Source organism: Eleginops maclovinus, chromosome 21, assembly GCF_036324505.1.
Source record: "Eleginops maclovinus isolate JMC-PN-2008 ecotype Puerto Natales chromosome 21, JC_Emac_rtc_rv5, whole genome shotgun sequence".
NCBI classification, from domain to species: domain Eukaryota; kingdom Metazoa; phylum Chordata; class Actinopteri; order Perciformes; family Eleginopidae; genus Eleginops; species Eleginops maclovinus.
Genome location: NC_086369.1, coordinates 17,094,191 through 17,107,440, shown reverse-complemented (window position 1 = coordinate 17,107,440; position 13,250 = coordinate 17,094,191). Strand labels below are relative to the sequence as shown.

General features: G+C 48.9%; 1 protein-coding gene across 4 annotated transcripts; it reads right to left on the bottom strand.

Moving 5' to 3' along the window:
* Positions 1-1,672: 1,672 nt before the first annotated feature.
* On the bottom strand, positions 1,673-12,749 carry LOC134857971 (polypyrimidine tract-binding protein 2-like). 4 transcript variants are annotated; one of them, XM_063873771.1, is made up of 14 exons: positions 12,665-12,749; positions 10,981-11,008; positions 10,227-10,245; positions 9,614-9,786; positions 9,369-9,509; positions 9,064-9,219; positions 8,809-8,919; positions 8,528-8,735; positions 8,232-8,347; positions 6,735-6,768; positions 5,071-5,163; positions 4,724-4,940; positions 4,461-4,538; positions 1,673-2,303 (listed from the first exon to the last, which is right to left on the bottom strand). In XM_063873771.1, the coding sequence occupies exons 1-14, from the start codon at positions 12,670-12,672 to the stop codon at positions 2,174-2,176; spliced, it is 1,512 nt and encodes a 503-aa protein (XP_063729841.1). In that variant the 5' UTR covers positions 12,673-12,749; the 3' UTR covers positions 1,673-2,173. The 4 variants fall into 4 exon arrangements, with proteins under 4 accessions (XP_063729841.1, XP_063729840.1, XP_063729842.1 ...); XM_063873770.1 differs by having other exon boundaries at positions 10,185-10,245; positions 12,665-12,745; XM_063873772.1 differs by lacking the exons at positions 10,227-10,245; positions 12,665-12,749 and having other exon boundaries at positions 10,981-11,009.
* Positions 12,750-13,250: the final 501 nt, after the last annotated feature.

The following is a 13,250-nucleotide window of genomic DNA, read 5'->3' as shown; positions in this document are numbered from 1 at the left end:
TTACGCTCCTCCAGCTCTGATGTAACGCTCTGACGTTACGCTCTGACATTACGCTCTGACATTACGCTCTGACATTACGCTCTGACATTACGCTCTGAAGTTACGCTCTAACGTTACACTCCGGAAGCTCTGAAGTTAAGCTCTGACGTTGCACTCTGACGTTGCGCTCTGACGTTACGCTCTGACGTTACGCTCTGACGTTACGCTCTGACGTTACGCTCTGACATTACGCTCCTCCAGCTCTGATGTAATGCTCTGACGTTACGCTCTGACGTTCTGCTCTGGCGTTGCGCTCTGACGTTACGCTCCTCCAGCTCTGACGTTACGCTCTGACGTTACGCTCTGACATTACGCTCTGACATTACGCTCTGAAGTTACGCTCTAACGTTACACTCCGGAAGCTCTGAAGTTAAGCTCTGACGTTGCGCTCTGACGTTAAGCTCTGACGTTACGCTCCTCCAGCTCTGACGTTACGCTCCTCCAGCTCTGACGTTATGCTCTGACGTTACGCTCTGACGTTACGCTCTGACATTCTGCTCTGGCGTTGCGCTCTGACGTTACGCTCCTCCAGCTCTGACGTTACGCTCTGACGTTACGCTCTGACATTACGCTCTGACATTACGCTCTGAAGTTACGCTCTAATGTTACACTCCGGAAGCTCTGAAGTTAAGCTCTGACGTTGCGCTCTGACGTTAAGCTCTGACGTTACGCTCCTCCAGCTCTGACGTTACGCTCCTCCAGCTCTGACGTTACGCTCCTGAAGACGCACACACACACACACACACACACACACACACACACACACACACAATGTACTTTGCACAAAGTATTATTTGTACTAAAGAACTACTTGCACTACCGTCACACTGTGTTGATTGTGCCTAACATATGTATATATTACTTTTTACCCCCCCCTTTCTTTCTACGCTCTTCTCTTTTTATGTTATATGTTCTTGTTTATATTCGCACTGTGGGACTGCCAGAAACAGGTTTTCAATGTTCTGTATGTATAACACAAGTGGAAACTTTGACAATAAAGTGGACTTTGACTTTGACACACACACATACACAACCACACACACACACTTTGACAGGGAAAAGCAAGCTCCATTATGTAGTAACATAATAGAAACATCTCCATTGGACTCTTCCTGAACTCAGTGACATCAATATGAAACACTCCAATGATGGAGGATGCATTATGGGTAATGTAGGCAGCAGGTTTTGAAATGAATATGTGGAATAATATCTGTGGTTCTGCTGCTGTCGGAGAGACTGTGTGTGTGTGTGTGTGTGTGTGTGTGTGTGTGTGTGTGGAGAATGTTGTACACCTTGATGTTCAGTGTTAGAGATAAATTGACATGGAGCAGAGAGAGAGACACTCACAGGGGGAGGGGGGGGGTCTCTTTCAGATCTGTGTGTCCAGCAACGACACTTGAGCTGATCGAAGCATGTCTTAAATTACCATGTAATACATTTTTTTCTACCCCCCCCCCCCACCCCACCCAATAATATCAGAAATAAAAAATTTAATAAAATAGTGGATTGGATAGATTATCTTCATTCGTCTTTCAACAACTTTTGGCATTTGTATGTGGATACTTTTTTACAACTTCCTCTTCATAATGTGGCCGGGGGAGGACTTCAGAGAGAGAGAGAGACGGAAGGGGGGTGAGAGCTACAGAATATTTTATTAAGCATGCTACAGACACAGAGGAAACCAACGTCCCGTTAGAAAAGAACTCTCCTTTAATCTTCAGCTGTAGAAAACACAGAAACACACTGACCTCAGGGGGGCAGGGTCTCTGAGGGGGACACTGAAGGCACAGAGACTTTGGTCCACAGAGGAGCTTGATCAGTACTTAAAAACCACAGGAAATCACAGTGGACTCTTCATGCATCACTTCCCGTCGCCACTGCATGCCGACACACACACAGCTCTGGAAAGGCTTCGGAAACACGGATACTGACGGACAGGTGGAATAAGAGTCAGGAGGATTCTCCTGCTCTGGAACTAAAGGATGGACCTAAATAAAAACCAGATGTGCCTGAAAGCATAGAGGGACTGAGGAGTGGGAACAGTGGGACGTCCATAAGGCACATGAGTATCTTTAACGGAGGAACATCAAACTACAGAGCGGGACGTCCATCTGTCTCTGAGGAATGACTCGGCTTAGATGGTGGACTTGGAGAAGGAGACCCTCAGGTGCTGGCTGCCCCCCATATTGTAGTTGTGCAGGTCGATCAGAGCCTGGATGGCCTCCTCCACCGTGGACATCTGGATCAGAGCCATCTTACGGTCCCTGGAATGAAATGAGACCGTGAGGACCAGAGGACACCCATCAGGGTTTCAGTGGACTGAGATCTACATGCTGCATGCTACATGCTGTATGCTACATGCTGTACGCTGTATGCTACATGCTGTATGCTACATGCTGTATGCTGTATGCTACATGCTGTGTGCTGTACGCTGTATACTACATGCTGTATGCTACATGCTGTATACTACATGCTACATGCTGTATGCTACATGCTGTACGCTGTATGCTACATGCTGTATGCTACATGCTGTATGCTACATGCTGTATACTGTGTGCTGTATACTACACACTGTATGCTACATGCTGTACGCTGGATGCTGTACGCTGTGTGCTGTACGCTGTTTGCTGTACGCTGTATACAACATGCTGTATACTGTGTGGTGTATACTACACACTGTATGCTACATGCTGTACGCTGGATGCTGTACGCTGTTTGCTGTACGCTGTATGCTACGTGCTGTATACTGTGTGCTGTATACTACACACTGTATGCTACATGCTGTACGCTGGATGCTGTACGCTGTTTGCTGTACGCTGTGTGCTACATGCTGTATACTACATGCTGTATGCTGTACGCTGTATGCTACATGCTGTGTGCTGTATGCTACATGCTTTATGTTGTGTGCTGTATGCTGTATGCTACATGCTGTGTGCTGTATGCTACATGCTTTATGTTGTGTGCTGTATGCTGTACGCTGTATGCTACATGCTGTGTGCTGTATGCTACATGCTACATGCTGTGTGCTGTATGCTACATGCTGTATGCTATATGCTATATGCTACATGCTGTGTGCTGTACGCTGTATACTACATGCTGTATGCTACATGCTGTATACTACATGCTGTGTGCTGTATGCTACATGCTGTGTGCTGTATGCTACATGCTGTATGCTACATGATGTATACTGTGTGCTGTATACTACACACTGTATGCTACATGCTGTACGCTGGATGCTGTACGCTGTGCTGTACGCTGTTTGCTGTACGCTGTGTGCTACATGCTGTATACTACATGCTGTATGCTGTATGCTGTATGCTACATGCTACATGCTGTGTGCTGTATGCTACATGCTGTGTGCTGTATGCTACATGCTGTATGCTACATGCTGTGTGCTGTATGCTGTACGCTGTATGCTATATGCTACATGCTGTGTGCTGTATGCTACATGCTGTGTGCTGTATGCTACATGCTGTGTGCTGTATGCTACATGCTGTATGCTACATGCTGTGTGCTGTATGCTACATGCTGTGTGCTGTATGCTACATGCTGTATGCTACACGCTGTACGCTGTATGCTGTACGCTGTACGCTGTGTGCTACATGCTGTGTGCTACATGCTGTGTGCTGTACGCTGTACGCTACATGCTGTGTGCTGTACGCTGTACGCTACATGCTGTGTGCTACACGCTGTGTGCTGTATGCTACATGCTGTGTGCTACATGCTGTGTGCTGTACGCTGTGTGCTGTACGCTGTACGCTGTATGTTGTATGTTGTATGTTGTATGCTGTACGCTGTATGTTGTACGCTGTATGCTACATGCTGTATGCTACATGCTGTGTGCTGTACGCTGTATGCTACATGCTGTATGTTGTATGCTGTACGTCGTATGCTACATGCTGTGTGCTGTATGCTACATGCTGTGTGCTGTATGCTACATGCTGTATGTTGTGTGCTGTACGCTGTGTGTTACATGCTGTGTGCTGTATGCTACATGCTGTGTGCTGTATGCTACATGCTGTGTGCTGTATGCTACATGCTGTATGTTGTGTGCTGTACGCTGTGTGTTACATGCTGTGTGCTGTATGCTACATGCTGTGTGCTGTATGCTACATGCTGTGTGCTGTTTGCTACATGCTGTATGCTACATGCTGTGTGCTACATGTTTTTATGCTTTATGCTACATGCTGTATGCTGTATGCTACATGCTGCACGCTACATGCTATATAAACACAAGATATAAAGTGAAGCTGTGCAGACAAATCAATCGTTCATGTCTCCATGCTTTAATGTCCTGAAACCAGAGCTTAGTCTGCTCTCATTGGTTAGCCGGCTCTGCTCTCTGTCAGAGATGTCCCGCCCCTTAGCCTATCACGTACAGTGTATTGGAGCGCTAGCCAACAGGAGCGAAGGGTACGTACTGGAAAAACTTGAAAGCCTTCACGGTTCCTCCAGCATTGGAGAAGAGCAGCCGCAGGTCGTCCTCTGCCACGTCTTGGCTGTGAAACAAAGATCACACGTTATTTATTCTGAGAGTAGCTCTCACAGAGGTTTTAGGGAAGCTAACTAGCATTGGCCTGGTTACAGACAGGAAGTGAGACTGCAGGAAAAAGCTTCAGCTACATGTGGAGACATTCTACAGCAGGAAGTGACACACTGAGGGGCCTCGTTAGCGTCTACTCACGGGACGTTGGACAGGTGCAGCGTGGCGGAGGGGGGGAAGATGTTCTGGAAGTTCTTGGAGCCGGGCTTCTTGAAGCGGTGCAGGGGGGAGTTGTTGAAGTCCTTGGTGAGACCCTGGTCGTCCAGCCCATCCCGAGGCAGCGCCACTGTCTGGTGCTTAGAGAGTGTCACCCGGATGATCTTCCCGTACATCTTCTGCCCGTTCAGGTGGCTCATTGCTGGAGAACAAAGTAGGGTTAGAGGGGGGGTGCATCAGACAGTCTTTATACGGATCCCAGTTAGCATTAGGGTTAGCATTTAGCCGAACATAAACTGGAGAATCGGTTCCTGAAGTGATGCTCCTCTTACCAAGCTGCGCCTGGTTCCCGTCGGACATCTGGATCAGAGCGCTGTCCTTCTTGTTGTAGAGAATCTTCACCCTCTGCACATCCCCATACACTCCTGCATCAGGAGGAGGAGGAGGAGCAGACGTTAGAGGAGGGAGGTTAGCAGAGAACACAGAGAGAGAAACAGATCTCACAGAGAGAGAAGAGAGACCCTCAACAGAGATACAACTGCATGCTTTAAACTTTACCGCAGAGGGGGGGCTAAGTGGTGAGGATCAACCCAAATAAACTGGGGCCAAAAAATATCAGAAATCAACAGAACAAGCTACAAAAGGTTTCAAATAATAAGATAACTATTAGAGATGTCCCGTCGCATTTATTAAGCTAACATCAAGCTTTTAATCTCTCATCTTTACTATTCAACGACTCTTCATGTAGCTCTATGGAGCCTCTGTTGCTAACAGCTAACAGCTAACGACAGCCAACATAAAAAGTTAGCTGATACAGCTAACGGCTAACAGCTTACGACAACTGACCGCTACCATAAAAGTTAACGGCTAAGATTACGACGACTGACAACTACCATAAAAGCTAACGGCGAACAGCTTACGAATGCTGACAGCTACCATAAAAGCTAACGGACACAGCAAACGGCTAACAGGTAACGATAACAGCGAATACTAGCTCTCCTGCAGAAGTTTTGCATAATCAGAGACTGAAAAGCATTAACCATCTTTAAATCATAAATATGAACAAATAACGATCGGGCCATCCCTAATATCCATAATAATAATAATGATAAATGTCTCAAAGATGGAAATAGAGCATAAAGAGAAGGTAGAGTCAGAGAGAACAATAGATAAGGAGTCAGACAAAGAGTCAGAGAAAGAGTCAGATGAAGAGTCAGAGGGATAAAGAGTCAGATGAAGAGTCAGAGGGATAAAGAGTCAGAGGGATAAAGAGTCAGAAAGATAAAGAGTCAGATAAAGAGTCAGAGGGATAAAGAGTCAGATAAAGAGTCAGAGGGATAAAGAGTCAGTGGGATAAAGAGTCAGAGAGATAAAGAGTCAGATAAAGTCAGAGAGATAAAGAGTCAGATAAAGAGTCAGAGGGATAAAGAGTCAGTGGGATAAAGAGTCAGAGAGATAAAGAGTCAGATAAAGAGTCAGAAGGATAAAGAGTCAGATAAAGTCAGAGAGATAAAGAGTCAGATAAAGTCAGAGAGAACCATAGATAGAGAGTCAGAGAGATAAAGAGTCAGAGAGAACCATAGATAGAGAGTCAGAGGGATAAAGAGTCAGAGGGATAAAGAGTCAGATAAAGAGTCAGAGATAACAAGTCAGATAAAGAGCCAGAGATAACCATAGATAAAGAGTCAGAGAGAACCATAGATAGAGAGTCAGAGAGATAAAGAGTCAGATAAAGAGTCAGATAAAGAGCCAGAGATAACCATAGATAAAGAGTCAGAGAGAACCATAGATAGAGAGTCAGAGAGATAAAGAGTCAGATAAAGAGTCAGAGAGAACCATAGATAAAGAGTCAGAGAGAACCATAGATAGAGTCAGAGAGATAAAGAGTCAGAGAGAACCATAGATAGAGAGGTAAAGAGTCAGAGAGAACAATAGGTAGAGAGTCAAAGAGAACAATAGGTAAAGAGTCAGAGAGAGAGAGCTCACGATAACATACCGAAGAGGGTAAACAGACTTTGGGGCGTAACCATCTTTAGAGGGAGAGAAGAGCAACAAGCAGCGTGAGACAGGAAGAGAGAGTCGATGGACAGATCGATCCAGAGGAGGAGGAGGAGGAGGAGGAGGAGGAGAGATGGTGTCCCCCGGAGAGTGATGGAGAGTTAATGAGGGAGTGATCCCAGCACATGAGGGGAGGAGCATGGAGGGGGAGGCAATGCAAATAAATCAAAGGTGAGGAAGGGGAGGGACAAAAAATAAAATATAGGTCAGTACAGCGGATAATGCAGGTCAGAGATATGGATTCTTTACAGCAGATCAAATCATAAGTACCAGCCCTGTGGCCCGGGGCTGCGAGACCCCAAGAGTTCAGCATAGAGATGTATAGCAGGGTCTCCAGCCCAGAGGACCTGCTGGATGCTAACCTGCAGATGCTAACGAATGCTACCTAAGCAGGTTAGCATCCAGCAGGTCCTCTGGGCTGCAGACCCTGCTGTACATCCTATCAGAGACTGTGGGGTCTCAACAGGTCTCTGGCAAACAGACTATAAAGTCAGAACAGGAGGACATGCAGCAGGAACCAGGGGGGTTTGTTGTTTTGCCAGCCCAGTCTAGATGTGACCACGCCCCCTCCTGCATGAACGCAGCACTGCATCATGGAGTCTAAACGGAACCATGGTGAGGTAACACTGACCCTGGTGCAGGAATGGACGTGGTCTCATCTAAACTGGGCTGTAGGAAGACAGACTGGGGAGGGGGCATGCAGTTCATCTCATGCAGGGGTTGATGTGAAGACTCCCCCCGCAGCAGGGAGCGTTCACACAAGTCTACAGGATCAGCAGTATCTCTGATACTGGCAGTAATGAAGAGGAGGAGGCTTTCTTCTTCTCCAGCTAACAGAGTGGGGAGGAAGAGGAGGAGAAACCCCCACAGAATGATTCATGTGGAGCTCATATGAGAGGAGAGCAGAGCTTAGAGGAAACAGAGAGACAGTTAGCAGAGTTAGCAGAGTTAGCTTCAGTCTGACAGAGAGGAGACAGCCCCCCCCCATGATGAGTCCCAACTATACTGGATAGATACTGGGGGCTGAAGGGGTGAGCGCTGGAAGCAAAGAGAGGGTTAGACACGGTCACTGCAGAGAACACTGAAGGGGGGGGGGGGGTCTAAAAGAGGTGAGGAGATCACAGAGGGAGGAGTCTGATGTATCAGCTGTAGAGTTCATGGTAGAACTAGGAATGTTGGAAGTCACTGGGAGTGTGTATTAATGTCCCCTCTTTGTGTTTGAGTTAATGCTCACAGGTCAGAACCTTTCCACATAACCTGGATATTAAACACACGCGCAACACACTCTGCTCCTCAATCAGCTGCTCGAATAACTCTAGACACACTTATAGATAAAGTTTATTTCTGAACCTAGTGCTTCAGCTTAAGAGAAAAAAAGAAAAGGACGAAGGTGGGCTTTGAGACTGAGGTGTGTGTGTGTGTGTGTGTTACTGACCTCCTCGTTAAGGTTGCTGACCAGCAGCACCCCGCTGGACCCGTTCTGTCCAGACAGGGCGACTCTCCCGGCTGCAGCCGCTGCCGCCGCCGCTGCACTCAGCGGGTTCAGAGCGCCTACAGGAAGTGAGAGCGACACACACACATACACTTTAAAAGGACTCACACTGAGCATCATATCATCATGGTCTGTTCAGTTATTAACAGGATCTTTATTCAGGTCTAGTCTTTGTGGGGGGCGTACAGGTCCAGGGTGCTGCTGGACTACCCTCCAGGCCTCAGGAGGGAGGGGTTTACCTGGGATCTTCCCCAGCAGCGAGCCGGAGTCCTTGCTGAAGGCTGCGACCGAGGTGTCGAGGCTGGGCTGCCCGTCCCCCGCCGGCAGCTCGGGCCGGGTGTAGTCCCGGCTCTTGTCGTTGTTGTACTTCACGTTCAGGTTCACCAGCTTGGAGAAGTCGATGCGCAGCGTGCAGCACGAGTTATAGATGTTCTGCCCGTCCAGCGCCTGCAGGGAAGCAGTGTGTGACGGGATAGAACAGGACACCATATCTGATCACGTGACAGGAAGTCAGGCTCACCAGTTTGGCCTGCTGGGCGTTGACCGGCTCGCTGAACTGCAGCAGCGCCTGGAACTGGTTGTTCTTGGTGAAGGTGATTATTTTCATCACCGTGCCAAATTTAGAGAAGATCTGGAGACAGAAACACAGTTAGTCTGTGTGTGTGTGTGTGTGTGTGTGTGTGTGTGTGTGTGTGTGTGTGTGTGTGTGTGTGTGTGTGTGTGTGTGTGTGTGTGTGTGTGTGTGTGTGTGTGTGTGTGTGTGTGTGTGCACTACCTGCTGCAGCACATCCAGGGTGACGGGGTAGAACATGTTGTCGATGATGATCCTCAGCACGGGGCTGGAGGCTGCAGCCAGAGCCTCCTGCACATCAGAGCTGGGAGACCCTCCCGACTGCACCGCCGACACCGCTTGCAGCACCGCCTGCGTCCTCTGAGGACACACACACACCCCGTCAGTAAGGCCCTCAGCAGGGATCTCCTCTACTTTGATGCCAGAGTTGCTCCAGCAGCAGCCGGGCATCAGAGCCTGCAGGCTGGCATGTCACCATCTGCAGGCTCTCGGCGTCCGGCTCTCCTCACCTGGTTCCCGTTGTCGGTCTTGAGCTCCTTGTGGTTGGAGTACTGGATGAAGACGGGCACGTTGCGGATGTGAGGGGTGACCGTGGTGTAGTAGTTGACCATGGTGACGGCCGTCTCCTCCGTCCCCATCTCCAGGAAGGCCTACACACGCACGCCAAACACGCACGCCGCACGCCACACACACACACACGTTGAACCACATGTGGAGCCTTTAACCGAACCAGGTACAGGACCAACGGGCTCACCTGGTTCTTGCCCTTCAGGGTTAGGATGTTGGTGACTTTTCCAAACGGCAGGCCGAGCGCGATGACCTCCGTCTCCGAGGCCTCGTTGGGAAGCTTCCGGATGTGGAGCACTCTTGAGGGAGGGGCCTCCTCCACCCGGAGCTTCTTACTGTCGCTGCCGTTAGAAGCGCCGTCTGGAAGACACACACACACATTAATGATGCCTGCACGCACACACACACACACACACACATACACACACACAGATGATGCATTGGACCTGAATCACTCTGAAGCCCACAGTCTCTGAGCCCACTGGTTCCTCCTGAGATGTTCCTGATAGCAGCGTGTTCACAGCTTCAATGTTCAGTCACATGGGGTGTGTGTGTGTGTGTGTGTGTGTGTGGGCACCCCCCTGCTGAGCAGTGTGATGATAATCACACACTAAATGTGTCCCATGGGAGGACGACGCAGAACACAGACCCATGCTTCAGCTCCTGCAGGCCATCTGTCACTGTGATGCTAACCCCCCCTGTTTGAATGCCTACCACCCCCCCCCCCCTGTATAAATGCCTCCAGGCCCCCCCCTCACCACTGATGCTGCTCATGGCAGAGTTGGGGCTGCTGTACATACTCAGCTCGTCTGATCCTCTCTGCAGAAACACACAAACACAGCCAGTGAGGAACAGACCAGATCAACCTATCACAGAGCCTCCTCCTGACAGGGGGCGGAGGAGACGGGAGAGGTCTCTGAGGACAGTCAAAGGGAGGAGGAGGAGGAGGAGAGGAGAGGAAGCTCTGAGTTTAATCTGTGTGAGTTTAAGATGTCGGACCGTCTCAGCCTGAGTTCCAGCAGACACTACAGCTGACTGATGGTCTGAACACAACCTGGGGACCCATCACAACCACACACACACACACACACACACACACACACACACACACACACACACACACACACACACACACACACACACACACACACACACACACACACACACACACACACACACACACACAGTCTTAGCGCTGGCGTTCTTTACGCTCTGGATAAAGCCGGCCCTCACAGCGACGTGAGGAATAAATCCAGAGCGTGATAAAGTCTCTCTAAACGCTTCAGGAACCCCGACAGTATTCCTCACACAGCTGGAGCCAAGTCCAGACCCTGAGATACTGAGGGAAGAACTGGGCTGTTTCCTGCAGAGACGCAGCAGAACTAAATCAGGGTTCAGATCAGAGAGGAGGAGTCCTGCTGCTGCCATAGGGTAGACCTCATTGTTCGGGGGTCTACATAAGGGTCTATACTTGATGAGTGTGTGTTGACTCAGGTGAAAGCTCTCCCCTCCTCTGGGAGCGTGTGATCTGTGTGGTGAACATTACAGACTCACCTTCACTCCCACTGCAACGTCACTGATGCTGGAAGAGAGAGCAGGAGGTTAAACATGAACCAGATGCAGGTTTATCATTGGCATTCATTTATTTCAACTACTCGTTATGACAGATGTTTGTTACAGTAAAGCACCCACACACACACACACACATTCACTCTCCTCCATCAGGACTGGTAACAGCAGCAGTGATGGTGAGGGCAGCAGAGGCACCTCTTGTTGGCTCAGATGTGAACAGACAGAGTTAAATATACCCTGTGTGTATAGGTACAGGCCTGCAGTGTGTGTGTGTGTGTGTGTGTGTGTGTGTGTGTGTGTGTGTGTGTAGGGCTTAGGTTGTGGAAGGTTCAGGGGAAGGAACATGTTGATAATCCTCACACTTTAGTAGTCACACTAATAACGATGGGATTGGTTGATGCCTTTATCAGTGTGCAAACGATCAGAAAAAATGTAATGCCCTTTAATGAGAGAATAGTGAAACTTAAATCCACCTAAAGCCACACACACCACACACACACACACACACACACACACACAGCAGGCCTGTACTGTTCACAGAGTGTGTATCTAACAACACCTTCATTCTGCATGCACAGTGCCTGCTGATACCAGGACATGTTCTCACACACCCCACCGATCTGGATCCACACACCCCCCTGATTTGGATCCACACACACCCCCTGATCTGGATCCACAACCCCCCCTTATCTGGATCCCCACATCCCCCTGATCATCCACACACCCCCCGGATCTGGATCCACACACCCCCCTGATCTGGATCCACACATCCCCCTGATCTGGATCCCCACATCCCCCTGATCTGGATCCACACACCCCCCTGATCTGGATCCACACATCCCCCTGATCTGGATCCCCACATCCCCCTGATCTGGATCCACACACCCCCCTGATCTGGATCCACACATCCCCCTGATCTGGATCCCCACATCCCCCTGATCTGGATCCACACATCCCCCTGATCTGGATCCCCACATCCCACTTAAACAGGACCACTGATCTGGATCCACACACCCCCCCTGCTCAGGATTCACACTGTCCCACTCCCAGAGACACACACTCCACAGCACACACACTATAACGCTGATACACACTCTATGTTGAGTAATACCAGCTGTGATACACCATGCAGCTCTGACACCAGATGATGAGAGTGATGTCTGCACACACAGATTCAGAAGCAGCACACACACAGATTCAGAAGCAGCACACACACTCAGAAGCAGCACACACACACACACATTCAGAGGCAGCGCGCGCACACACACACACACACACATTCAGAAGCAGCACACACACACATTCAGAAGCATCACACACACTCAGAAGCAGCACACACACACACACACATTCAGAGGCAGCGCGCACACACACACACACACACACACACATTCAGAAGCAGCACACACACACACATTCAGAAGCAGCACACTCACACATTCAGAAGCAGCACACACACTGTGTTGTTAGCCGCTCCATGAGCTAGGCTAGCTGCTAGCCACCACACAAAGGACCGTCGATACTGTATCACAAGCATGCTAAGTGATGCTAATCTAAGCTATCCTCTCCTTTAAATACACTATCTCACATACACACTCTCACACACACGCTGCAGGGCATCCACACACATACACAACACAGGTAAAGGGTTATTGATCAGGTTTACCCGTCCATTTCTGCAGAGTCTCAGTGCGTCCTGCTGCTGCTGTTTACTCCCTCCGATCTGCGCACTCACACTGCGCACACACACACACAGTGCAAAATGGAGGCAGACGAGGCACGGCGGAAACGGACGGAAAGAGCCGAAGCCTTTATTTATTAAAAAAAATACATCAAATATTTTCACATCAGGTAAGACATGAGGTAGTAGAAAAGAATCCTAAAATACATGTTCTTATACAGGAACATTAAATATCCGGTCTGAATCTGTGCAGGGTGTGAACCCTCCTACCTTCATCATGAGGAGGAGTGAACACCCCTGTCGCTGCAGGTCATCAGGTTACAGCACCAGGTAATTCTTTAGGGTTTTAACATCTCTTCAGAGTTACATTATATCAAACATTATTCTTAATGAGTCCTGCTGATCCTCTGATGGACTGTGACTCAAGAGAGCCAGCTAATGGTATTCATATTAATGGTATTAATGGTATCAATGGCCCCTGCTCTTCCTGCTTTGACAAGCCCTGCCTGCTACAAAAAGGAGTGTTAAACATGTAAGTGTGCAAAAAATAATATCCCGTATAAATAAAATG

Excerpts from the sequence above, each read along its gene's own strand:
- LOC134857971 (XM_063873770.1), bottom strand. Across the intron at positions 8,736-8,808 it reads ACGCCCAGCAGGCCAAACTG|GCGCTGGACGGGCAGAACAT; the intron begins GTGAGCCTGACT and ends GCTTCCCTGCAG. Across the intron at positions 6,769-8,231 it reads TCAGCAACCTTAACGAGGAG|ATGGTTACGCCCCAAAGTCT; the intron begins GTCAGTAACACA and ends CTCCCTCTAAAG.